General features: G+C 34.2%; 1 protein-coding gene across 6 annotated transcripts in view; it reads left to right on the top strand.

Annotated features, from left to right (window-relative positions):
* The window catches only part of ADGRB3 (adhesion G protein-coupled receptor B3), an 880,860-nt gene that overhangs the window by 564,795 nt on the left and 288,232 nt on the right, over positions 1 to 27,833 (top strand). For all 6 annotated transcript variants that reach the window (XM_063442965.1, XM_063442970.1, XM_063442966.1 and 3 more), the window contains one exon: positions 12,116 to 12,159. In XM_063442965.1, the coding sequence (XP_063299035.1) occupies positions 12,116 to 12,159 (44 nt within the window). The remainder of the gene's footprint in view (positions 1 to 12,115; positions 12,160 to 27,833) is intronic.

Consider the following 27,833-nt stretch of genomic DNA (forward strand, 5'->3'; position numbering starts at 1 on the left):
TCAACACTCTAAACAGTTTTGGAGTTGGTTTAAATATTAAGTATTCAATTTCTTTAAGTTTGGACCCGAAATATACCTGTAATGCCAAAAGGAGATGTGTGTGTGAGAGAGACATCCATCACTGGATAACAGTGCTTGGTGTTGCGTGAGTTCACTTTGAAAAGGCTGTTTTGATTCTATAAGGGCTCTGGATTGACGTAAAGTGTATACCCTACTCAACATGATGAAAAAACAAAAGGCTGGAGGAACATAGCCTTTGTTACCACAGGAAAGCTATAACTTTGTGTTGCACTGTGTAAACAATAAAATATATTACAATTGTTTTATTATTAAATGTTCATACTGTTGTTTTTCATTCTATATAGCATCCTATATAATGTAATGAATTTATTTTGTCTTGTGACGTACAATGGTCTTTTATTGATATGCAATTTTAACATGTTATCTGTTTACGTAGTTACACCTGTTAATTTCAGGTATATTAAGTTGGTATCAAAAGAGTATTGAAAACGAAAATCATTTACTAAGGTTTGCAACATGTTGTTTGTTGTAGCAATGCTTCTTTTCATCTTAATCGAATTTGCCAGTTTTTAGATATTGCTTTTTAGAATAAGACATGGTCCATTAATTATCCTGTGACATTGTCCTTATTTTTGCAACATGCTTTTTATTAGAAAACTGTCATAGAAAGCTGACATGGCAAGAAAGATTGCAACTGTCTCAAAGTTGGAAAAACTAGAATGTATTTCTAATGTAATAACTTCACAAGTGGCAGATAAAAAATTGGTTTCCATTGTTATGATATTGACATTCTAATATATTTATTCAGTGTACATTTACAGAAAGACAAAAAAGAGAAATCAAAAGTCATATAGATTTGACTATTTCAATATATCAATATACATTTTTATATACTGTGACTCCATGCATAATACAAATTGAATCACATTTTACTTCTGTCTATGTTATTTGCATTTTTATATAAAACAATTAAATCAGCTTTTATATTAAATTTAAAGACTTTAGAGTATCTATATATAATAGCAAGGAATGTGGTTATAATTTCAAGGCAAAAACGTTTTGATCATGAACATGCCATGTGCCTTTCAAATATTTAGCCCATTCAATGATAATAAACATAATGGAAAACAATTTACATTTCCACACCACAAAGATATACACTCACCAACATAATTGACCATTTAACAACTATACAACTCACCTACATACTTTGCAACCACAAAAAACACAGAAATCCTTTTGTGCATGACAGACCATATTTTGAAGTATCCTGAAGGCATTAAAAAAAACTCACGCCAAGATACATCTGTTTCATGCTTTTCGTGAATGGAAATACATCTCCCATGAACCCATGCTTGGCATAATTTATGGGATATGTTTAGCTGTCTCACTGAAAATAATGGGATGGGTTGACAGATGTTAGATACTTCCTAGTCTCCGGAAGGTCACGGTAGGAATCTGTATTTGTAGCAAATGTAGAAATGTAGATTACATAGTTTTTACATAGTTACATAGCTGAAAAGAGACTTGCATCCATCAAGTTCAGCCTTCCTCACATTTGTTTTTTGTTGTTGATCCAAAAGAAGGCAAAAAAAAAAAACAGTTTGAAACAGAATTTTGCAACAAGCTAGGAAAAAATTCCTTTTTGGCCCCAGAATGGCAGTCAGATTTATCCTTGGATCAAGCAGTTATTACCCTACATTGAAAGATTATATCCTTGAAAATTCTGTTTTTGCAAGTATGCATCCAGTAGCTGTATGGACTCTGTATGGACTCTGATAAAACCACCTCTTCAGGAAGAGAATTCCACATCCTGTAAAACCACCATCCACATTACTGTAAAAAAACCTTTCCTTTGCCTTAGACAAAATCTTCTTTCTTCCAGTCTAAACGCATGGCCTCGTGTCCTATGTAAAGTCCGGTTTGTGAATAGATTTCCACACATTGGTTTGCATTGGCCCCGAATATATTTGTATAATGTTATCATATCCCCTCTCAGGCGACACTTTTCTAAACTAAATAGGTTTAAATTTGTTAACCTTTCTTCATAGCTGATATGCTCCATTCCTTTTATTAATTTTGTAGCCCACCTCTGCACTTTTTCTAGTGCCATAATATCCTTCTTTAGAACAGGTGCCCAAAATTGCACAGCATATTCAATATGTGGTCTTACCAGTGATTTATAAAGAGGCAAAATTATATTCTCGTCCCGAGAATAATACTGCTGATTGACATTGCACATTGTTGCATAGTTTGTTGTCTATAACAATTCCTAAGTCCTTTTCGTGTGTTGTTATCCCTAATTCGCTTCCATTAAGGGTATACGTTGCCTGTGTATTCTTTACGCCGAAGTGCATAACTTTGCATTTTTCAACATTACATTTCATCTGCCATTTGAGTGCCCAGTCCCCCATTCTATCTAAATCCCTCTGCAGCAAAGTAATATCTTGCTCACATTGTATTATTTTACAAAGTTTTGTGTCATCTGCAAACACTGAAACATGACTTCCAATGCTGTCTTCAAGATCATTTATAAACATGTTAAATAGAAGGGGTCCCAGAACAGACCCCTGAGGGACACCACTTGCCACCTCTGTCCAGCTTGAAAATGTACCATTAATGACAACTCTTTGTACTCTGTTTTTAAGCCAATGTTCTACCCAAGAACAAGCATTTCCATCTAGACAGATTTCCTTGAGTTTGAACACTAATCTATTGTGTGGAACTGTATCAAATGTTTACAATATAATGTTTGCATGTCTTTAAAGCATTAGTAAATGTAGATATTTTAATGAATTATTTAATAGGGTTCAACCCAACCCTGGATTTTCCCTGTAACTATAATATAGTATCTATAATATAGTATCATAGTAGTTCTGCTTAGTACCATTTTACCCGTTGCAGGCTCTTTGAAGTCTCACTTATTTAACTTTTGGGATTGAGTTTGAAACAACCATATGTCTCCACAAAACATGTTATTTGTATCATTGTTTGAATGTAGAACTCAAGCTTTAAGCTTAATTCAAATTGCGTTTAGTTTACCATAGAAGTGAAATGTTTTAAAGGGGCACTATAAAAAACCTTAAACACTATGGCCTGCTGTATGAAAATAGTTGACACTTACTGCTGAGCCCGAGCGTCCATAGCCCTTACTTAATTCTCCATTCAACTAAAGCCGACTTCCCCAAACTCCGGCCCTCCAGATGTGGCTGAACTACAACTCCCATGATTCTCAGCCTAGAATCATGGGAGTTGTAGTTCAGCAACATCTGGAGTGCCGGAATTTGGGGAAGCCTGAACTAAAGTATTAGTTATTGTAGCCAATCTATGCCTTACAAAATTAAAAACCAGCTTCAATGATTAAGCCGTGGAAGGGTGGCCGTTGATAGACTCGGTCAACCTAAGCTTAAATCAGTTTGAGAGTTTAAATATCTAAATCGTTTATAAATGGTTTAACCACTAGTAAATCTGAACTCCAGGCACCATAAAAACTTAAAACTGGGGGCCGGCTAAGAAGCCTGTCAGTGGATAGACCCACCAATTCTGGGCATTGCTAGTGACATCGCTGGTTATGTCCTCTCAGGGCCACGTCCACCCCATCCTGATTTTCTCCACCCAATTGTTGTGAGTTATTCGAGTCTATTTTGTAATTCTATAAAATTGTAATACTGCACTGGAATAGAAAATTGATGGTTTAATTTCAAGCTAATACGTTTACACTAATTGTACATGACAATTATTCACTGAGAAAAGATATGATACTATGATGTCTGAGTGGGGCTGGCCAGTGCAGCTGCCAGTCAGCCTGGCATGCCTGCATGCCAACTAGACATGCCCTTAGGGAATGATTACCCCTTTGCCAAATCACTAACACATTCCCTTGCAGGCTTTCCATTCCTTCTCTGCATTTATACCATTCAATACTGAGAGATATGACATTTTACTTCTGTTGTCCTATTAAGTACTAGTTCTAAACCTATAATTTTGTGCAACACTGCATAATATGTCAGTGCTTTGTAAATACTACTATTAATAAAAAAAATTATATTTTTAACTATTATTAACAATTGTGGTGCGTGGTGTGGAAGTCTAAAATTAGCAAGTAAAATAAAGAGAATGCTGGAGATGACGGATAGCATTAATTGACCATTACACTTACGTGTATGACTTACATACATCAAAGCATAGCTTGTTGCAAACATCTTTTTACATTTCTTTCTTTGCTGCTGAATTTTGTACAGCAGACGGGTGGATTATTGTTTCTATTTTTCTGCAAAATGCACTAAAGCTCTAGAATATATGGAATGATTTCCAAGTCACTGCTCTTTATTTGACATCATACATGGCTGTCCATTTCACTTTCATTTACTATTCTCCCCAAAGGGATGTACAGTAGCAATAGGAAAAATTATTTATTTATTTAGTTCTCAGCAGAATATCTTCTGATTGAACTCCTGGAAAAAAAAAAAAAATCTTATGCCATTTTATTTTTCTAGGGCATTTATTTCCAGTATGACTAAATTAATTATATTTTAACAGATAGAGTTCAATTCATTTGCACTACTGATGATATTATCTCATGATGTTTTGTGCTTTAGATGACCTGTTGCATATAAAAAGTACATGCTACATTGTTATTAAGACATATCTCAATTATCTTTAATAGTATATATTTGCATAAATGTATATTTGAATATTTGAATGTTCCTCAGTATAGTAATCTGTATACTGAGGGTAGGACAACCAGACAAGTACACACAGTAATAGAGGAACACACCACACACGGATTTAGCGCTTGACAGCTCCACACTAAACAGAGGAAGAAGTAGGGCAATAACTTTATTGTACCATGGACATGAACACTATTGAGAGGATTATATCTCAACACCCCCACTTGCTTTCATATATGTTATTCACAACAGGCTTGTTTTTTTTTTTTTTTTTTTACAAAATACTTACATTCCAAACAAATTACTCAATAACTATTCCAACTTGGACTTATTTGCACTTTTGGTCATATCTGATTATCTGCTATCATCCTGCCAGACAGGCAGTAATCCAGGAAAATGGAAAAGCAAAAACAGGTTGCGCTGAGTAAAGAGTAATTATTGCGGTAAATCAAATGGTATGGAACAGACAATAACAAATATTAGACTTATCCCTATAAGAAGCGAGACCTTCTTCCCTGAACTACACGATAACAATACCCAGGACTATACTATAATATTTGTTATTGTCTGTTCCATGTGATTTACCGCAATTATTAATCTTTACCAAGCACAACCTGTTTTTTGCTTTTATGTTGTATATTTCTCTCTGAAGCCTTTGAGGAAGTTCTCTTATTCAGAGTTTGCTGCCACATTCGTTTTTGCTCAGTTATTTAGTACTTACCCATTACTTGATTTTTTACTTAGTAATCAAGGACAATGCTACCTTCATTTATCACTGATGAAGTGGTATTGATATCAATATGTTTACATCTGTGGCATTCACATCAGAAGCCCACATCAGAATCACTGTGTGATTTTAGTTTTGAGTCTTGTTTTTTTTTTTTTGAACGTCAGATATTGGTATTCAGTATTTTAAGCGTATTTTTTCCCTCCAAAAATAAAATGGAGTACCAAAATCATCATTTGTTATTCCTATTCTTTTCTGTCCGAATATAAGTTTTATTATTTCCCATGACATACATAAGTACAAACCTACAAAAAATTACATAAAATTAACACCAAAGAAACATTTATAACCCATTCTACCATGCATCCTCTAGTAATGGTTGTGTTAAGGTCTTGATTACACTTCTTGATGATATAGTTCATATGTTCCATCAGATATTTAGCTATGACCAAATGTTGTTCTTTTGGTTTTGATAAGCATTGTGATCATTTACTGATAACCCAGCTTAAATCTGGCCATGTGCATGCCATTGTGTATAGTAAGCTGCCTATTACTTTTTGATACTTTTTGATACTTTGCAGGATTATTGTGACCATCATCGTCTAGCCTTTGTTCACATGGTGTTGATCTGGGCTTACAATCTGTCATACTGAATTTCCCAATAATCTTTTAAATGTGCCTATTTGGTTCATCTTTAGTAACTCATCACTTTGTTAGAAGTCAATGCTTTAGAAATTGTTGATTCTTCCAAGGTCTTTCATCTTGAATTTAGTTGCAAGCATTCCTTTTAAATCCTTGAGTATTGTTTCACTACTCTCACCTATGATGAGATCATCTACTCATCTTATCACTATGACATTTCCATCTTCATTCGGTTTGGTGTATGCTCTACAGGATTCTACTCAAACTCATTTTTACTTAAATGGTCATATAGCATTTTATTCCAACTTCCACCTGACTTCTTTAAACGTTACAATAAATTGATCAATTTGAGATGTAGTTTTTCACTTTGTTTGGACCTCAAAACCTTCTGGTTGTTCTACATATATTTCACAATAAATCTGAGCGTTTAACTAAGCTGTTTTCACATTCATTTATTGTGTTGCTATGTGCAATTAAGATCTGTACTGATGTAATGTGTGCAGTTGGGTAGAATATTTTTTTTGTAATCATCTTCCTACCTTTACCAGCATATTTGGCCTCATATGTTTCTATCATTCTTGTTTTTATAGCATTCACCCATTGCCCTTACACTAAAAGTTTACCTTCTGGCAAAGTGGTCAAAGTGAAGTTGTCATTTTCTCTTAGAGAATTAAGCTCATCTTTTATAGCATTAAGTAAGAACTGTGATGAGTTTATGGCATCTTCAAAGTTTTGGGGTACATCAAACACCTTGTAACAATCATCAATGTTTTTTTAATACATGGTCATAACTTCCAAAAACTGAGACAAGTTCAAAGTACTGGGAAATTTGTCTCTCTCTTTCAGGGTAATGTGTACCATGTTCATCATTACTTCTTTGACCATTCCCCTCACTCCTTAAAATTTCTGCTTTAGAGATCTGTATCTCTACTAAGCACTCTATTTCTGTATTATTGGTTTTATGTAGAGATTACTTTTCTTTTTGTGTGGAAATCCTCTTCATCCTGCAATAGATCAGTTTAAGTTTGTCAAATTTTACAAGTCTGTGTTTGAGAACCTTTCTGGTGTCAAGATAATACACTAGATAAAAATGACTGTTCTTGTCATATACAACAAAGATCCCTCTCTCAATCCTAATGCCCAGTCTCAATACCAGTGGTCTACTCTTTTGAGTCACTTCTCAGCAAGTTAAATAGTAATCTTACAGATGATATCTCAACCTATACTTAGCCTAAACTTACATTTTGAAGCCTCGTGTTTACCTATACTCCACGTGTCTAGCTGGCCTTTTAAGCCTGGTTTACTGCCTAAACAGTTACCAGATTATTTTGCATGCCTAATACTGCAGGGTCACTCTAGGCTCAGACATGTTTGCTTAGCTACCTTACTCTGTTTGAGTTTGTTTGATATTAAAAAGGAGGCTGATATACTCAAGGTTATATTGTATGCTATAACGGTATAACTGTAATATGTTCATATCATATCTCTTTTCTGTAACTTTACATTTTGCCTCAATGAAAGACAGATTGACAATATATATATATATTGTTAATCCCTAAAATATTTCTGATGATACAAAAAAGCTTGATAGAGTGTGAGGTTCGCATAACAGCCTGGTTTTCTCTCCAAATTCAAATGTAAAGATTTAAAAAGACAGTAAACACATGAGAAACTTAATAGTGTAATATTGTATAGCCAAGGACGTATTGTAAATAATTGTTTAATTATAATTTATTGCATACCTGGAGGAAGCACTGAATGTGGAGCTACGCTATTGCAGTTCATACCCAAAAGCACTTTTCCAGACACTCTGGGCATAAAATGCATCAGTGCCTCACCCAGTGCTTCCAACCGATTGTGACACTATTTCCTCCCTGAGTAGAAGCATATTTAACCCCTTAAGGACCAGACTTCTGGAATAAAAGGGAATCATGACATGTCACACATGTCATGTGTCCTTAAGGGGTTAAAGCATGGAAGTGTAACAAAGACTCTTAACAGGTATTTAAGGTTCCATAAAGGATAAGGCAGCCCTATTTGATATTAACGCATATGTTGATCCTCTAGTAATTGTTGCATGAGCATGGTAGATACCCCCACTTACACAATAAAATAACGTACCCATTCTCCCCACTCTTAAATACATGTGAGCTTCTTTTCAATTAAAAAAGCCTGACCCTCATCCTCATGTTAAGAGTAGCCCAGACTTTCACTCATTTAAAAAAAATCATGTAATATATTGTATATGATTTGTTTTTTTTTATGTATAATTTTTATAAAGATTTTTTTATTTTTTTTACATACATTGTTTGTTTCAAAAAAGGTAAGTGTAACAACATATCTTTTTAGTACAATCTTTTATTTATAATATAACATCAGATCAGGGTTGTAACAATGTTTCATTGTTGTTATCTTGGAGGTACAAAATGTACATATTCTTTGATAATTTACCTCTTGAGTAAACCACATCATGTGCTGACTGAGAGATGGAAAAACCAAAGATAAAGAAGAGGGAAAATGTGTATGTGGGCTGAAAGGGGAATGTAGAACCCCAAGTAACCTGACCTGGCGAAGGGTAGTGTTTCGGGTTAGCTACTGTAGTGTTCTTCCAATGTTTTTCAAATGTTGTGAAACATTTTTATGGACCCTAGGTCCCTGTGTATCATCTCTTCAAATAATTTTGTTGATTTGAGTGCACTAATGACTAAGGAAACATGTGGACAGCTGATTTCCAATGTAAGAATACATGGTTTCACAGAGTCCATCACACAAATCGAGCTACAGTATACCCTGTCTTAATTATTACAGACCATACCAGCAAAACCTGAAGAAGATTAACTCATAGATCGAGCCCATCGCCTTCGCAAACCTCGTAACATTAGTTCAGAGCTACCGAGATGTGTAGCTATACTATACCTATACGTTTATGTACTTACCTCTCTCCTTTATTTCTCCCCTCCTCTCTTACCGCTTTTATACCCTCAGCCTAGTATCATTTAGTATACCTCCTTTCTTTCCTTTTTAGAAAGGTAGCTTTTAGTAGGCTATTATCTAGCCACTTTCTATCTATTTTTTGCTTGGTCTCTCCCTTTTCTCTTTACTCTCTCTATCGAGATTGTTTACCATTAGTTTCAATATATTTCAGTTTTGTGTACTTTTCTACTATGGATTGAGTCTAGATTAGAACACCCTTGAAGGTGTTTCTCAGGAGTGTAGGGTTGAGCACAGTGGGAGTTAATCTGTGGGGGAGTCTACTTTATGTGGGGAGATGCTAACACCATACTATGGTTTTTTCCATATTTAACCTACACATCTAATTGCCCACTTCTCTCCACCTATTCTCTTCACCTCCATAAGTGCTTCTATACCCTCAGCCTAAGCACCATTTAGTCAATTTCCTTTTTTTTTTTCTAGAAAGATTATATATAGTAGGCTATTATTTAGCCACTCTTTCTATTTTTGATGTTGGGTAATTCCCTTTGGCTGACTCTCTCTATTTAGATTTGTATTTTATTTATACATGTACTATATACCTTAATAAAGTCTTTTATTATTTTTTATTTTTTTTTCTCTTTACACTTACTATTGGAATTGGACTGGTGCCTTTCCTCATGGTTGTTTCTTAGTTAGACAACCTTTGGATTTATTTTCTTTATTTTGTCTTATTATCCTAGGGTTACCCCCTTTTACCCAGTCTAGGTGACCATCCTCTACCTAAGAGACGGTAACATGGTAGAGTTATCTCCTCCCTGTTTTCTGGTCCCTTTAGGTTTCATCTATATTACTATTTGGACATACCTTCGTGAAAATTAATGTTTAATTTCCACTACCTCTGCAAACTATAAAGGATAGGGATTGTGGGCAATCTTCGGCCCTCCAGATGTTTTGGACTACATCTCCCATAATGTTCTTATGGCCATAATGCTGGCAAAGCATCAAGGGAGATGTAGTTCATAACATCTGGTGGGCCGAAGATTGCCCACCCCTGCTATATGGTGATAATATGGTCAGGGAGAATTACACAGAGTCTCCCTCTCCCCCTAGTAAATGATTCTTAATTTTTATATATATATATATATCTGTATTAATATTCATGATTTTATTTTAATTAATTTAGTAAAGAAAAATTATGTTATCTTGGGGTTCTGGATACATTCTAAACCACTCAACTTTCATGCATACAGCTTTTTCTTACACATGAGTTACTTTTATTTCAGGTTAAATAATCTAGGAATTGAATTCTGAACTTACCCTATGCGTACGCCAGGCAGAAGACATTTACAGTCGAAACCATTAACTACAAACTCTGTACATTGCAGTGTATAAACAAGAATGCTAAATCCGCCAGTTCAGGCAACAGTTATGATACCATGGCCAAGGGGGTTTGTGTTTTCACAATGTTAATGATGATCGATTAAGCAAGTTAGAAACCCCTTTGACATCTTTATATTTTGAGTTGCAGGAACATTTTTCACTAGCTGGTTAAGCACATTTATGACAATAAATAAGCAGTGAGTAAGTTATTTTATTTATTTTACTTTATTTGATGTAGAATTTATGTAAGATTTCTTTTTATGGGGTGATTTCGGAAATTAAATGCAGTCTCATTACAAAATACTACTTCTGGTTTAAGTACATAAAGAAAGTTTCATTTCAAATTGATTTATGCTGTGGACTTCCATAGACTACTTAGAAGAAATCAGTATTTCAGTATTGTAATCTCACAGTAAGATATGTCATCTATGAAGACATATTTTGAGGGGCAGATGGGGCACAGGGAGAAGAAAATATTGGATTTACTTTAACAGCATGTGTTTTGTTTCGATGATCTCTGCAGGAGGCTAGATCTGCACATTGAAGAGTGGATTATCTTTTACTAGGTTATACTATTCCATATGGTTACTTGGCATTGAGCAGATGTGAGAAACAATGAGAAATTAACATAGAAACAGTGAAACATAGAATGTGATGGCAGATAAGAACCCTTCGGCCCATCTAATCTGCCCAATTTTCTAAATGCTTTCATTAGTCCCTGGTCTTACCTTAAGTCTAGGATAGCCTAATGCCTATCCCACACATGCATAAACTCCCTCACTGTGTTAACCTCTACCACTTTAAGGTGTCCATTTGAAGAGTTATACTGTATTTTTTTTTTTTTAAAATATACATTATTCAGCACATTGGATATGCTTATTGACTAAAAATCACTTCACAGAAGCTAAATGCTTTTTATTGTTGCATAAGACATCAAAAGCTTTGAAATGTGACATGAGTTCAATTGGGTTTGAGAGCATATTTAATTTAAAGGAACACTCCTAGCACCATAACCATTATAGCTCATTGGCTGACCGTGCTCTGCTGATACTCTCAGCCAATAAGCACCTCTCTTGAGCTACATCACTGCACAGGAGGAAATGGCAAGTGCATAGCAGATCCCAGGTAAGTTGTCAAACTATTTGCAGATTGTTTGAATATTTACACTGGGTGGGTACTAGGGTACTTCTGGCACCATAATCACTGCAGTGTTGTTTTTTTGTAGTTATGTTGCTTAAAATGTTCCTTTAAATAACCCAGTTTTTAGATATAAATAAAGAGATGTCCCTACATTTTTACATTTTACCTCAACTGCGTAGGAATTTATGGTTCGGTTTCAGTATATCTTATTATTACCATAGAGTAGTTCCCATAACAAACTCTTACATATTGTGCTTATCAGGTTTAAGCAACAAATCTGTCCTTTGGTTTGAAATTTTCACTCAGACACTCGCTATGATATACAACATCCAAAAAAGGTGAGCACTTCATCTGGATGCCTGCTTATATGTAAGATTTCTAGTTAACCTTTTGCTTATCATCACAGAACCATTTATTTTTCCTGGAATGCTGGCATCTACCCAGGAGATTCTCAATGGCAGCCGACTTTATATACCACGCGCTCTCAGGCTTTAGCTATAACAGTCACTTAGGGTTTCAAAAGTGTGATGTAATTTAATAACTGTTTTATGTTGTAGAAAATTCACATCAATTAATACAATTTTATTATTATTTTTCTCAGGGTACTTTGAAGCCATACTGCGTTCTCTGGGACGACGCAAAATCGTAAGTGGAAATTGCTTTTAATTGCAGTATATTATGGTTAAATAGAATTTTCTTCTGTGCGTTATGCTTAGACATTACTTTCAAACGGACTAAAATGCGTATTGTACTTATGAATTCTGCATATTTTACTATTGAGGTGAGAGACAATTGAAATTAAAATGCAGCAGTAACACATAGTGGTAATTCAGATAGACATACATCTTAAATTAATGGGTATTTTTGCCATAAAAGTAGAAAGTTAAGGTATATGCGCTATATTTAACAATTTTACACATTATCGGATTGTTTATAGTTGAAAAAATACTCTTAGATATTTACTTCTTAATCTAGATCAACCAACTAACCAAAGCACTGCAGATTTTTCTGAACTATATCGCCTATGATATTCAGCCATTTTAGTTCACAAAAGTATGTATTCAAAATATTGTCATCAAATCAGCTCCTTCAGCATGTACATCATTTTAACCCCTTAAGGACCAAGTGCTGCACAACGCAGTCATATCTCTGTTTATTCTACGACAGAAAGCAATGTTACAATTATTTATCTTTGACGATTCATACAGCCCTATATTCAGTAAATAAGTGGGTCATTCCATTTTTAGATAAAGTCCTTGAAGAAAATATTGTTATCTAGATTGTAAACTCACATGAGCACTGTCCTTATCAACTTAGCATCAATGTCAATTTTTTTTTTTTAATAGTTTGCCTCAATTATTGTTATAACATTTGTAATTGCTGTGTAATTTGTCAGTGCTATGTAAATACCAATAATAATAATAATTGTCATGACACATAGAAAGTGATTAGGCCTTAATGCATTTTTAGGGCATTTAGCACTTCTGTTACGACTGTTTTGATAAAGCAATGTCATATTTTATAAAAGTGCTCTGTTAAATGTTAAAGCGAGTCAATAAAACATAGGTTTAAGGGGAAATCATTTAGGCTGTAAGATATTTTGCTAATGGTTAGGGGGGGGGGCTTGTCAGTGGCGTTTTTGAATGGGTGTGGCATGTGCAGATGCAGGGCCTCTTGAGAGGATACAGGTACTTGCATATTGAAATTACTGGAAAAGCAATGGAGTTCCTCAGAAGGCCAAGGAGGAGAGAATTGCAATAGGTTTTCCTGGTGAAATTGAGTGGATGGCTGAAACTCATCCTTTTAAAGTCAACATTTTAATGCCAAGATTTGTAAAGTGGAACAGTCGACATTTTAATGTGATCATTTTTAAACTGGTTCACGCGCAAACGCCTGTGGTAACAAAGTTAGTATTCTATTTGTGTAAGATGTGAATTTTAAGACAGAGAGCTGACAAAAGGTTTATTTGTGTGTAATTATTTACTGGGATATTGCTTAGAACAGAATGGCACTTTGAGTGATTGGCAATCAAGGGGTTAACTCTGATAACTTTTATTTTTTTTTTTTAAGTTGACTTGGCATTTGTTGTACATGCTTGCTTTCCCTGCGTAACATGCATATAGATTGTTCTGTTCACGTTTTACCAGCTTTGCAAAACTGCATAGCAGTTATTGTTTGCCGGCAAATATGTCAGGTGATTTATCAAGCGGCTGTAGTCAGTCATACAATCCGGCAAAAAAAATTTAATTTAAAAAAAAAAAGTCATTAAAATTGTAATAATCTCATGAATATGATTAAGGAGGAACTGCTCAACAATCAAAATATTCATGAAATTGCATGGTGCATTTCTGTCTGCAAATACTTAGATAAGGTTACTCCAGTAAACTGCAATGCATATAACATATAGATATTCAGACATTAACAATTTACGCGAATGCTGGTGTTTTGATATGTTTATGTTACTATATATAGACACAGGCGTCATAATATTGTATAAACTTTCACATGCTAGATAAAAAAGGTGATCATAAAAATATGTTTATATATCAAGCAATGGATTTTATAAGACATTGACAAATAAACCCTGTAGAATATTTGCAGAGCTCATCTAACTCCCTATACATAGTAATGTAAAATGTGTAGTTGGTTTAAGCTGATATGCTGTTTAATAAATTTTTTCTTCTTCACATATAAGGTAGGTATCAACTGTAAATAAAACATGAAATGGGAATCTGAGAATGCATGTGTAAATTATCCAGATTATGCCCCAATTTTCATGATGGATGTTATACAAATTACGCATTTTTTTTATAAATATTACAGATAAAGCATGCAGGATATAGATCACCTTTTCCATTTCTTCCAACAGATAATTGACTTTTTTAAAAAAATTTCAACAATCATGGTGTGTTTATTCACAATACCAAAAGCCCATCAGCCACTTAACAATATATATATTTCAAGCAATAATTTTTGCACTCTGTTTATTTATATAGAAAAATGAAAATACTGCCAGAGTGCAAACCCGCGGTATATATAGAAAACAAAAATAAAGGTGCACTCCTGGACTTGATTTTGTGTTTCTGTTTTATTGTGCAAACAAGATGATCAACGTTTCGACCTATTCAGGTCTTTCTCAAGATTTTGTGTTTCTGGTTTATTGTGCAAACAAGATGATCAACGTTTCGACCTATTCAGGTCTTTCTCAAGATGTTGTGTTTCTGGTGTATTGTGCAAACAAGATGATCAACGTTTCAACATATTCAGGTCTTTCTCAAGATTTTGAGAAAGACTTGAATAGGTCGAAACGTTAATCATCTTGTTCGCACAATAAACCAGAAACACAAAATAAAGTCCAGGAGTGCACCTTTATTTTAGTTTTATATATATATGTATATATATATATATATATATATATATATATATATATATATATATTATTTTGAAAGAATGTGTACATAAAAAGGTTAACTATAGTCAGGGTGGCCATGTGGCCATGCTAGAATAATCCTTGATTGAGAGATGTTTACATAACTCGGCATAGCTGGGTACAGTAGAAGTGTTTTCCAAAACTAAAGGGAATGTGTTAGGCACTTACCTGACCATGTGCTCCCCTGCCATAATCACCTAACAGAAGATGGTGTTACTTTTCTGTAACACCCACCTCCACTCTTCTGATTTACAGAGTCCTTGCACCATGACCATTTCAAAAAACTGAAGTGGCCATGGTGCGTGGAATAACCCTTTAAGAATGAGAAATGTAAGCAACGTAAGGCAGTGCTTAGTGACAGGCAACAGAGGGTTGTAGTCAATGGAGTTTATTCGAAGCTTGGGATTGTCACCAGTGGGGTACCTCAGGGATCTGTACTTGGACCCATTCTCTTTAATATTTTTATTAGTGATATTGCAGAAGGTCTTGATGGTAAGGTGTGTCTTTTTGCAGATGATACTAAGATATGTAACAGGGTCGATGTTCCAGGAGGGATAAGCCAAATGGCAAATGATTTAGGTAAACTAGAAAAATGGTCAGAGTTGTGGCAACTGACATTTAATGTGGATAAGTGCAAGATAATGCATCTTGGACGTAAAAACCCAAGGGCAGAGTACAGAATAGTTGATAGACTCCTAACCTCAACATCTGAGGAAAGGGATTTAGGGGTGATTATTTCTGAGGACTTAAAGGTAGGCAGACAATGTAATAGAGCAGCAGGAAATGCTAGCAGAATGCTTGGTTGTATAGGGAGAGGTATTAGCAGTAGAAAGAGGGAAGTGCTCATGCCATTGTACAGAACACTGGTGAGACCTCACTTGGAGTACTGTACACAGTACTGGAGACCATATCTTCAGAAGGATATTGATACCTTTGAGAGAGTTCAGAGAAGGGCTACTAAACTGGTTCATGGATTGCAGGATAAAACTTACCAGGAAAGGTTAAAGTATCTTAACATGTATAGCTTGGAGGAAAGACGAGACAGGGGGATTTGATAGAAACATTTAAATACATAAAGGGAATCAACACAGTAAAGGAGGAGACTATATTTAAAAGAAGAAAAACTACCACAACAAGAGGACATAGTCTTAAATTAGAGGGGCAAAGGTTTAAAAATAATACCAGGAAGTATTACTTTACTGAGAGGGTAGTGGATGCATGGAATAGCCTTCCATCTGAAGTGGTGGAGGTTAACACAGTAAAGGAGTTTAAGCATGCGTGGGATAGGCATAAGGCTATCCTAACTATAAGATAAGGCCAGGGACTAATGAAAGTATTTAGAAAACTGGGCAGACTAGATGGGCCGAATGGTTCTTATCTGCCGTCACATTCTATGTTTCTATGTTTCTATGTTTCTTATCAGAGGCACATGTAGGAAGCTAAATTGGCTTCAATAGCTTTCAAATATAGGGTCTTAAAGTATCTCTGTACTTCACCATGGTAGCACAGTAAGGAAGCCACTCGTAGCCAGTAATTAATGGTGTGCATGTTGGATAGATCTTCTTACCTCTCCATGCAACCCATGAGTATGAACATGTTAATAATCAAGCATTGGTCCATTTGCCCAATGTCCATTTCAGGCTTGGCTGAAATAGACATTGTCTCTTTCCTTCGCTATCTCAACATGTAATGCAAATGATTACATCATGCATTGATTCCCTCTTTAATAGTTTACTAAGAGTCAGCAGTGAGCCTGACTGCAATCTAAACTGCTAAAAATGGCAGTCACTGATCTGTCCCACTTCAATGAGGAAGGAAGGGAGTGAGGGAGGGTGGTGGAAGGATGGAAGGGAGGCAGGGAAAGAGGGAGGAAGAAAGAAAAGGAAGGATCGATCGTTTTATAGACATATTTTCCAATCTTTGCTTTTGTTATTTTGTTCCCAAGTAAGGTCTTATTTTAATATTGTCAAGAATACTCTCTAAATTATTTAATATTTTTAGATAAACTTTTGAAATTATTTTTAAACATATTAAAATATCAAAAGTATATCATATATAAAAATATTTCAATATATAAAAAAATGGAGAAAAAAAATTGTAAACTGTAAATATTTTTGATAATATTAATTCATTTTAAAAGTTTATCCAAAAATTTTAAATCGTTTCAAAAGTGTATTAAAACAATATTAAATTAAGTCTTTAGGTTGTGATTTTACATATAAATTATTCATGATAGATTTGCTGTATATTATATATTTCTATTTTAGATTTCTCAGCATTTTTTATTTTAAGTCTCAGTGGCTGTGATATTCTGTCTCAGTCCTGTTAATAATGAATGTACCATCTACACACAAACAATTATGAAATTGCTTTCATGGGACCAGTTAGTTGTAGTATTTATCACATTCAGCAAGAAAAAAAAATCAAACTGAATGATTTAGATATCAGATTGGAAAATGGATTCACAGTAAAGGTAACATCATACTATATGAATCACTTCATCAGTAGTGAATATTATCTGGAGCAAATGAATGAAATGCATATTTTTTGCTTTTTTATTAAAATATAAGTTACAAGAAAAGGGAATTACTCATCTTAAAACATCGCTAAAGTAACTTGAACTACTTCATCTCAATAAAGTGGTCAGAGTGTAGTTGTCGTATAGTATAACCCTGTAATAAGAAACAGGGCTAAATCCACCTCTAGTAGCTGTCTTCCTGACAGCCACTAGGGGTACTTCTGCTGCACTGACTACATGACGCATAAGTCAGAGGTTCATAAGAAAGCATCCAGTTAAATGCTTTCCTATGAGAAGTATTAGTATGCTTATGTGGTGTATGCTGTGCATGCGCATTGGTTCCCAATGTTCCTCTATGAAGAGCATTGGATTGGACATCGGCGAGAGAGCCAGATGACATTGTGGAAGGTAGAGCAGCTGTCAGTGCTGGTGAAATCATGCCTCTGTAGTGAGGCTAAGTAAAAAGCTTGTTTTAATGTTTTTACTCCTAAGTGAGGGGAGGGTCTAAAACAAACCTGTAACAATGGCACTATAACATTAAGATTAGAGGTTTCTATTCCTAACACTATAGTATATATGTATAACCAAGCCCAAATTGACAAAATATCACTTTATTTGGCCATTGTGTTAGACTGGTAAATGTTTTAGCTCATTGGCTGATAGCGATTAGCTGACGTTCTCAGTCAATGAGCAAGAATATCAATGTCAGTAAACAAATTAATGCAAATAATTTTTTTTTAACCCTACACTGCTTAGTGTACCTAGGTGATAGTTGCACTTCTCTCACCCAATGCGTTTCACCCCATTTCTTCTGGAGAACTTTCTTAAAGGTATCTTTTGAGACTAGTAGTTCTTGTGTCTATAGGAATAGTTTGCAGGGTCTTTTAACTATATGGTCCATGATTATCTAATACTTGTTAAATACCTCCTCACTCTATTTCATCATTCTTGTTTTCCACTCCCTAGTCCACTTGGCTCAGCATACCCCAAATCTGTGTACCCTGCTGTTACAGAACCCTCTCTAATCAGTTTCTATCTCTCAAAAGAACACAAATATTGTAGCCAAGAAAAGAAAAAACAAACCTCAGAAAGCAAGGCTACCAAGGGTGACATCAACATCAAAAGAACACAATATTTAAATATTTTGAAAATAATAAGTAAGAAGGAAAAAAGACATTTATATATAAATGCATAGTGCTGAGGCAACATAAGCTTGTCAGACTACAAGTATACTCCATTTTAGCAGGTCCTCATCCATTGACCTATTATCTGCTTTTATCAAATTAACCTGCTTGCTTGGGAAATCTATTCTCCAAGGGATCTCTGCAGTTCAAAGTTAAATAGGACCCTGGGATGAGGCAGCTGAGACTGAGAGGAGTGCTAAACCGAGGAACTCCCAATTATATACAAATATGTAGCAAGATGACTTATGCAATCATATATTTTTGCTAAATTCTCATTATTTTTGCCTCAGGTAGTTTTAAAACTTTTTTTTTGTGTGTGCTTAAAAGCCAGTTTATAGTTGAGCAAGTGTCCTGTATTCTATATATTATATCAATTGGTACCAGCATGACCCTTATAATGTATGTATGTTAAAGTGAGCACAGTCCTTGTGTTGCCTTTTGAGTGATCGGTCACATTACTACATTACAATATACAAAGTGAAAATAAAACTCTTTAAAACAAAAAGTACTGACAGCTAACATATGTTGATGTGTCATATGTGTCGTATGTAATATATTTCAAAGTTTATGGTATATTGTTAGTAAGGGAGGAGAAAGAACTCTAAACATACTGACAACACTGCAGTGTTATTTGAATACATTTGTATTTAATTCCAAAGGATGTACTCAATATACCCTTTATTTTATATTTGATTACGTGATATACCTTTGACTTTGAGTAGTGTGGGAGACCACTTGTAAATATTTTACCATTGATAGATCTTTAATTATATGTGTAATATTGCCCTACAAGTATTCTGTTATGTTTTATTAAAGATTTTATTAGACCAACAATTGTGCGGGGTCCAATTTTCTTTTTTTTACAACACATTTTCAAAATGTTTACCATCATTTTTAGGCTTTTCTTTTCAAATAATTTTTTATACATTTTGGAAATTTTTTATTCATTTTTTAAATGTTTCAACAAATTATAGAAGCATTCTATCTGGGATAGGATAGGTAAGGGGAACTTGGGAGTGGGAAAGGGTATCCATTAATTTTAATAACAAACGCAATAATGTAATAATGTGACGCTTTTTCTTTTAGTCATATTATTTTGTGATAACACAAAAATGACATTGTAAACCATATAATGTCTCAGTAGAACAAGCCATAGTAGAAATTGTTTATTTTGTGAGTTTGAGAAATCGTTATTTTTTTTATTGTATTTGTTTTCGAACTCCAAAGCATTTTCTCCATTTTTCCAAATTGTGTTGTTAAAACAAACATAGCCTGTATAGTTTTATAGCACAAGATAAAAGAGTATTGCACGTTATGTAAAATTAACATTGGAAATTCTGTAATAGAATTTAATTTGTGTACTCATTATCCTTTGTCTTAAACTGGTCATTCTAGAGAAGACTTAATGAATGTTTTAACTTTTACAATTGTGTTTTGTTTATTGCACATTTTGCCCATCAATCCACATGTCAAGGGGAAAGTGATACTGTGCAGTTTTGCAAACCATTTCAATTTCTTCTTATTGGAAATGTAAATGCGTCTTGTCTTCTCAGGGGATAACCAATCTATAAAGTCTTAAGTGTTCAACTCAAATGCTCAGCATATTTTGACCTGCAGTTTTAAAAAAAGAAACATCTCTTTAGAACTGTCTTATCTAGCAACAATGTATTTTACTATTATTTGCCTACTTTGGGTCAGAATTATATTTATCTTAATAATTATATTTTATATCTATTCCTAATAACAAATCACTCACATACTAGCCCACACGCTCCATCCAAAGTGACACATTCATATTACTTGACACTCAATGATAATATGCTTAAAACAACATTTCAATCAAATTAATGAAGTTAATACATATGGAAGCGCCTGGCAGACTCACTGGCTTAAAGGAACACTCCAAGCATCATAACCATTAGAGCTTGCTGTAGTAGTTATTGTATAAGGAAAGGAGTGCCCTGGTGCTTAACCCCATTGTAAGTAGTGAAACTGTTTGCAAACAGTTTGACTTCATACCTCTCCTCTTTCTCTATGGAGAGCAATTAGTTCTCCTGATCTAAAGCCCTGACATGAAGGGCTAGCTCTTTGGCCAAAAGCATAATCTGCAGTGCAGGGCTAAGTTAAGGCAAAGAGCTTCAAGCTCTCCATGAAGGCTGACACCAGAGTTTGGTGAACACTAGGTAAGAACTCAAACCATTAGAAAACTGTTCCACTACTTACATGTACTTATAATGCACGCCTGGCAGTATAACCACTACTGCACACTGTAATAGCTATGTGACTTGGAATGTTCCTTTAATACATGCATTCAAAATGTCCACCCGTTTTGTGAAGTGTGCAGGTCATGTCCATTAACTATTACCTATACAGTTCCATTAAAATAAATGTTAAGCTCAGAAAATGTTATTGTGTTGTTAGACTAGAGAGGTAGGTTACATTTTATTTGGTCAATCCACATGTTTAACCCCTTAAGGACACATGACATGTGTGACATGTCATGATTCCATTTTATTCCAGAAGTTTGGTCCTCAGGTTAAAGTCAACATATATAACTGTCATTGAAACTGTTATTCTCATTTAAATGCTTTCCTGTTTGGAATGTATTATATAATGATTTGTATGTACTTGTCCATGCAACAGGTACTTTAATTTGTGGTCCCAGCAAAACTGTTGTATAGTTTATTCACAGCATATTTTACCAACACACACACTTACAAGTACATACACAAAAATACAAACACTGATGTACATACTTATGTACACTATAGAGACTATGTACTAAAGTCTGACTTTGAGAGTCACTTGTAAAACAAATTAATAAGATCAATTCAAGATGGATGAATCCTTTCCATATATGTATCCGTAAAGACTATGAAAACAATATATACTTAATTTCACATGATAAGATGATGACTGGCAGTTAGCTTGAAAAATAATGCTAATTTAGAAGTAGCCATCCAACAGTCCGATTGCTATATGAAAAAAGACCTGCTGGTAGTTTTGAGCAAAAAGGCATCAACGTTCTCATCCCCAAAAATATGACACTGTAGGCAGCCAAACCAGGAACAATGTACAGTCACTAAATTGCAAATAGTCACAAACCGTGGCAGGCCAAGAAGTTTACATTTGCCATGGAATCTGCACCAATAAAAATGCGTTCCTTCCGCTCATGCCATTAATGCAAATGGATATGTTATGATGTCTCCCACTAACTGTCCCTCTATACTTTTTACTTACCCAAATTAATTACACTTGTCTCTGGGTTTTTTTTTCTGCCTCTTGTAATACACATTCTTAAATTAATCCTTCAAAGCCAATGCAAAAAAAAATAAACAAAATTCCATATTAGTCCCTCTTTGAACATATTTTTCCAAGGAAGATATTCCAAATAAAATATTGATATTGATAAGTGATTTAAAAAATGATATATTACAGTGGTGGTGTAAAACCATCTATAATAAGTTACTTTTCCCACCTAATAGCAAGCTAGTTAATAAATTAAAAAGTACATTCTGATCAAAATGGTTCAAAACATTATTCCAAAAATACATTATAAGGGCATTTGACATGTTAGTAAAATTATCCAAATGCACAATAAAAATATTTAGGGTATAAAATAATTTGATAAATCAGACCGTGTGCTTCAATGCACTGTAATTCTATGTTAATATTATGCTCTTATTAGATAAAGTAGGTTTATTCTTAATATGTAAAGCTATTACATGTGTGCATTTTGTAGCATTATAAAATATTCAAAGAATCCATTTTCCATCCCACATAATGGTTGTTTGTAGTGCTCTTTTCAATATGCTGCTTTTAATGGTTCTATCTAGGAGGTTAGGCAGTTATATCATTAGTCTATGCCAGAACTTCCAAACAGTTTAATTTTAAGTGATCAAATTGAACTAATACATTATACAAATAGAACACAAACATTTCTGAATAACTTTACAAAACAATTTCCCTACTATAATTGAAAACCAGAAGAGAAATTCATATAACGTGCATAAATTGTCATTGTCAAGAAGAGTGCGGTAAAATAATTGAAATAATATTGCTTGAATTACTTTTACCAACACCAGTCAGAAAATATTGGTGGATTGAAACATAATAAAAATGAAATATTCCATCTCAGATACAATATTGTAAATGCTTTATTGTGTTGTATCAACTATTTGTTAGAAAACGGTTTGAACCCTAACGAAGGATACATTATACATATAACTTGACATCTGAAAACGTGTCATATTGTCAGCTTCCACCATTTGCATGATTTCTCTATTAATGTATTAATGGGAAAGTCTAACCAACTGGCACGTTTTTATTTTTTATTTTTTTTTAAATGTAGGGCTACTTGTTCTAGATTTCATGCGATCGCAATCAAGTGGCTTCTATATTATCAGGTTCAATAAGCATCGGCACAATAATGGTCATGATTGAAACCATACCTGAGATTAAACAGGCAAAGCAAAAAAGGATTCTGCTTGAAAGCTATAATTTAGTTTCAAAGGCCTTTGTTGTTTTTTTCTTATTGGCAGAGAGTTGTTTTTCTTTTATTTTAATATATTGACTATGATATTAACTTGAAAGAATCTAAAGATCTCCAAGTATAATTTTCTAGATTTCCAAATATTTGCATTGAGACAGTGAATATATATATATATATATATATATATTTTTTTTTTTTTTATTGTTTATTATTTTTTTAATATTTGTATTATTTTAACATTTTTGTTGAAGCTCTTTCATTGCTTTTGCACATGGGGGTTAATAATCTGAGCCAAAACGACTTATATCACTGGAAAAATAATCATCACTAAAATATGACAGAAGATACAGAGATATCCATGCATCACTTAAGTCAATAGCAATTTCCATGATTATTGGCAAGCAGACATTTTGTATGAATATATTGACCCCATCAACACAGGCCTTAGGCAGTTATATCATTTGTCTCAGTGCTTAAGGCACTACAATTTAATGCAATCACAATAAAAAGAACTTGTCAAAGGTGTGGAGTCTTAGCAATAGAATTGATCCAATTGACAATATATGAAACACAAAAGTAGTTATTTATAAAGATCAACTGTCGAACAGTGCTCTAAAACAGTTAACACTAATTGAAACCAATGGAAAATTATTACACCCCAAATATTACAAATTATTACACTTTATAATGACCTCAAAGTATGGCAGTATATTTGTCTGTCTTTTAATGCTTATTAAAGTTGTTACAGTACATACATTTTTCAGCTAAATCCTTAAACTCTGGCATAGATGTTTATTAGAAGTAATGACAGGAATATACTTTATTAAAGAAAAATATAAATAATATTATGTGTTTTTTGTTTGTTGATATTGTTCATTTTCTATAGTGACTATATTGATCCCATCTGTTCGTAGATCATATTCTTGAGATAATTTCCATGATTATTAACCATGTCTGAAAAAAAATCAAACAATGTGAACGATAAGTTAAAATTATTGTGAACATCTTTTTTTCTTTTTCTATATATTAGCTATATAAAACAAACAGAAATTTCTAAACTACTAAAAATTTAAAAATTCACAACTAATTATTGGTAAAAAAATATATATTTATTTATTTATTATAATAATTATTATTATTATTATTATTATTATTATTATTATTATTATTATTATTATATATTTTCATTCCTACTACTCCGAGTTTAAGATTTCCTGAAATATAAAAAAAAATCTATCCAGTGTTATTTGCCAGTAAAATTATAGAGAATGTTAAAATAAATTTTAGAAGTAGTGTATGGATTATTATACTATAATGCACACTGATCTTCTTAAGAATAATGCATTATTGCTATAGACTGTCCTAGTCACAGTGAATGAATAAAAGAATGTAAACCCAGGGGTCGTTAAAAGCCATGCATAGTCAACACCACATTCTCTTAAACAAATGATGTTGGGAAATGTCATCCACAGTACAAAAAGCAAATGCACTCTGAAGTTTTGTTTAGCCTTTTGGGTACATTTTAAATTCCAAAAGCTGCTCTATATAAGAGAAGTATATCTCTCTATCTCAGCCTTGAGGTTTTCTCTGTGATCTGTTCAATGAGGCTAAATTTAAGAGAGGCAAACATACATCAAAATTGTTTGCAATGCTACAATAACGGTTATGATCATCTCTTTTTTATTGTTTATCTTGCATGTTATATGAATACTTGTTTCTATTTTCTCTGCTAATAATTTTCCACTGGGAGCTAGAAACAATGTGAGACAAAAATCAATATATAAAACAAGCCAATGTACTTATCTACGGGGACAATTAGTCATGTTTTTGAAGAAAATGGTGTGGAGGTCAGTAGGAGGTATGCTACCTGGCTTACTGTAACCAAATAAATCATGAAATAAATCATAATTTTATCAAATCATTCCAGTGAATGAACATGCTGAATTGAAGTTCCGAGATTGGGAGCATAAGATAGGTTGGACTGCGAACTGATTATGACTTATATAAGCATCTAACTGTTTCACTAAATCTGACAAACCAATGGTTCGATGGCTTCAAGAATACTGTATGATTTTGATTATCCACTTGGAAAGGATCAGAGTACTTTGCATGGTTTGTTTTTGGCTAGGCTGATTATGTCAACAATTAGCGTGTTTCTCTCTAAGACTTTGACCAGGTGTTTTGGGTGATATATGAATGTGAGATACACATAAATGGCTTAGTGGGTTCAAAATATAGAAAGGGATTAAAGAAACATTAGTGTGTGGAGCGACTGGAACCAGGGTAAAATTATTGCCCCTGTCATGTACATCCTAACAAAGTTCTGTTTAATATTATTGCTATATGTGAAATTTCTAGTTCTGTACCTTTACTGCTATATTTTTCAGTATGCGTGTTTAAGACAGTGTAAAAATGTAGTATTGTCTATTGTCTATTTTGATCTTGACTGACAAATTTCTGACTAATTATTTGACAGTTGAAAAATAGTGATGTATTGCAGTTTCCTTTAATACCTTTTTTATTTGATGAACAGAAATTTGTAATGACGAGCTTTCAGGAGTTCCTCCCTTTATGAACACCTATTATTAAAGGACCGCTAGAGGCACCCAGACCACTTCAGCTCAATGAAGTGGTCTGGGTGCCAGGTCCATCTATTGTTAACCCTGCAGCTGTAAACATAGCATTTTCAGAGAAACCGCTATGTTTACACTAGGGTTAATCCAGCCTCTAGTGGCTGTCTCACAGACAGCCACTAGAGGCGCTTCCGTGCTTCTCACTGTGAAAATCACAGTGAGAAGATGCCGGACGTCCATAGGAAAGCATTGAAAAATGCTTTCCTATGAACTGTCTGAATGCGCATGTGGCTCTTGCCACGCATGCGCATTCGGGGCTGACGTCGAAAGAGGCAGGAGAGTTCACCAGCACAGAGGGAGCCCGCCGCTAGAAAAGCTTTAACCCCTTCAGCCCCCTTCAGTCCGGCTAGAGGGGGACCCTGAGGGTGGGGGGGACCTAAAGAACCTATAGTGCCAGGGAAACGAGTTTGTTTTCTGGCACTATAGTGATCCTTTAAGTATTTCTGACCAAAGTGAAACAAACAAGGTAATATAGTGGTAATTCATAGGCTAAAGCAGCAAAAAGCTATTCCAGGTGCCATGGGATGGGAGAATTTGGAAAAGAAGACAAAAGTTAGATGAAGAGATATCAAGTTAAAGAGGGAGAGAAAGGCAACTAGCAAAAGCGAATACACAGTGTTGTGTATATATACATACACCAGCTCGAAAAGAAGGAGCAAACTACTCATATAAATCTTTTGTAGTGTGCCAAGTAGCCCCAATCACCCTTAAATCCATTAGCTTTTTTTATTATTATTAGTATGGAGGTAAATTATCATTCTGTACTTAAATGCTTTCCCCCCTTTCGTATTTTTGAAGTTCCCTTTGAATATTTAAATTTATGGTCCTGAATGGAATGGTCTTTCTGTGTGAAGTGGTGTCCAACGGGTTTGCACTAATGGTCTTTTTCATGGTGTGTTAAAAGGTATCTGTATGTTTTCAGGCTTTCATTTCTTTGTTGGATGGTTTCACCAATATAACATTCCTGCTCACATTTCCTGCATTCAATCATGTATACAGTATTTCTTGATAATAGGAGAATTATCTAATGCTGTCTTATGCTACGAGAACTGGGAGCTCCATCTCGGAGTTCCCCAGCTTTAGAGTGGTGCCTGCCAACGAACATCACAGACGTTCACCTCTGCGTCTTACGTCCATTACCTGGCATAGACATCTTTTTTTGAAACTTATTTTTAATGCCTAAAGGAACATTCCAAACCCCTGAAGCACTCGAGCATGCTTAATAGAGGAGATTACAACGTTTTATAAAACTTCGGGTTGCACACTCCTCTATGTCAATCAGACATCTGAGAATGCGTTCTTCCTCACAATCTTTTATTGCTCATTGACAGTGGAGGTGAAACTTTGCACATGCATTAGACTCAATGTTTAACTATGAGAAGTACTGCTGGCACAGTGAGGAGGTGACCATCCAGGCACATTGCCTCTCAATGATGAGAAGCAATTGATTGGCTGGGAGATCATCACAAATGTTGATCTCACAGGGACAGAGCTGAGCTGCCTTGAGGGCCCTTTTTTTTTTTTTTTTTAACGGGAAAAGGGGTATTTTATATAGCTCCTAAAAAACCAAAATGTTAATATATATATATATATTTATAACACTGGAGGGTTCCTTTTCTGTGTTTTAATTTCCAGCTCATCCAGATGCACATAAAAAACTTGAACACAAAAAACAAATGAGAAAGACTGTCTTTCGAATCAAGAAGAATAATCATCCTTCTCCCGATATGTCTTATAACTACTGCAATGAACGAGAGCAAAAGGGAAAAAAGATTTTCTTTTGACTGTGCAGTTTTCTGAAACATTTTGGCCACTTGATGGTGCTGCAGAGCACAAGTAATCAATTTAGATTTCATGACTTTTACAAAATGCTGCTAAGCTTAGGTTTTGTATATAAGTGACACACTTGTATATGGCTAGGGAATTGTTATGCAGCATTTAGATTGATAGGCGGATAGACAGATAGGCAGATAGGCAGATAGGCAGGCACATGGATTGCATTTCCTTGAATATTTATTTTATTATAATCAAAGTATTCTGGAATAAAAAGCTTCTTTATAAA

This window comes from Pelobates fuscus, chromosome 2 (genome assembly GCF_036172605.1).
Source record: "Pelobates fuscus isolate aPelFus1 chromosome 2, aPelFus1.pri, whole genome shotgun sequence".
In the NCBI taxonomy this organism is placed as follows: Eukaryota; Metazoa; Chordata; class Amphibia; order Anura; family Pelobatidae; genus Pelobates; species Pelobates fuscus.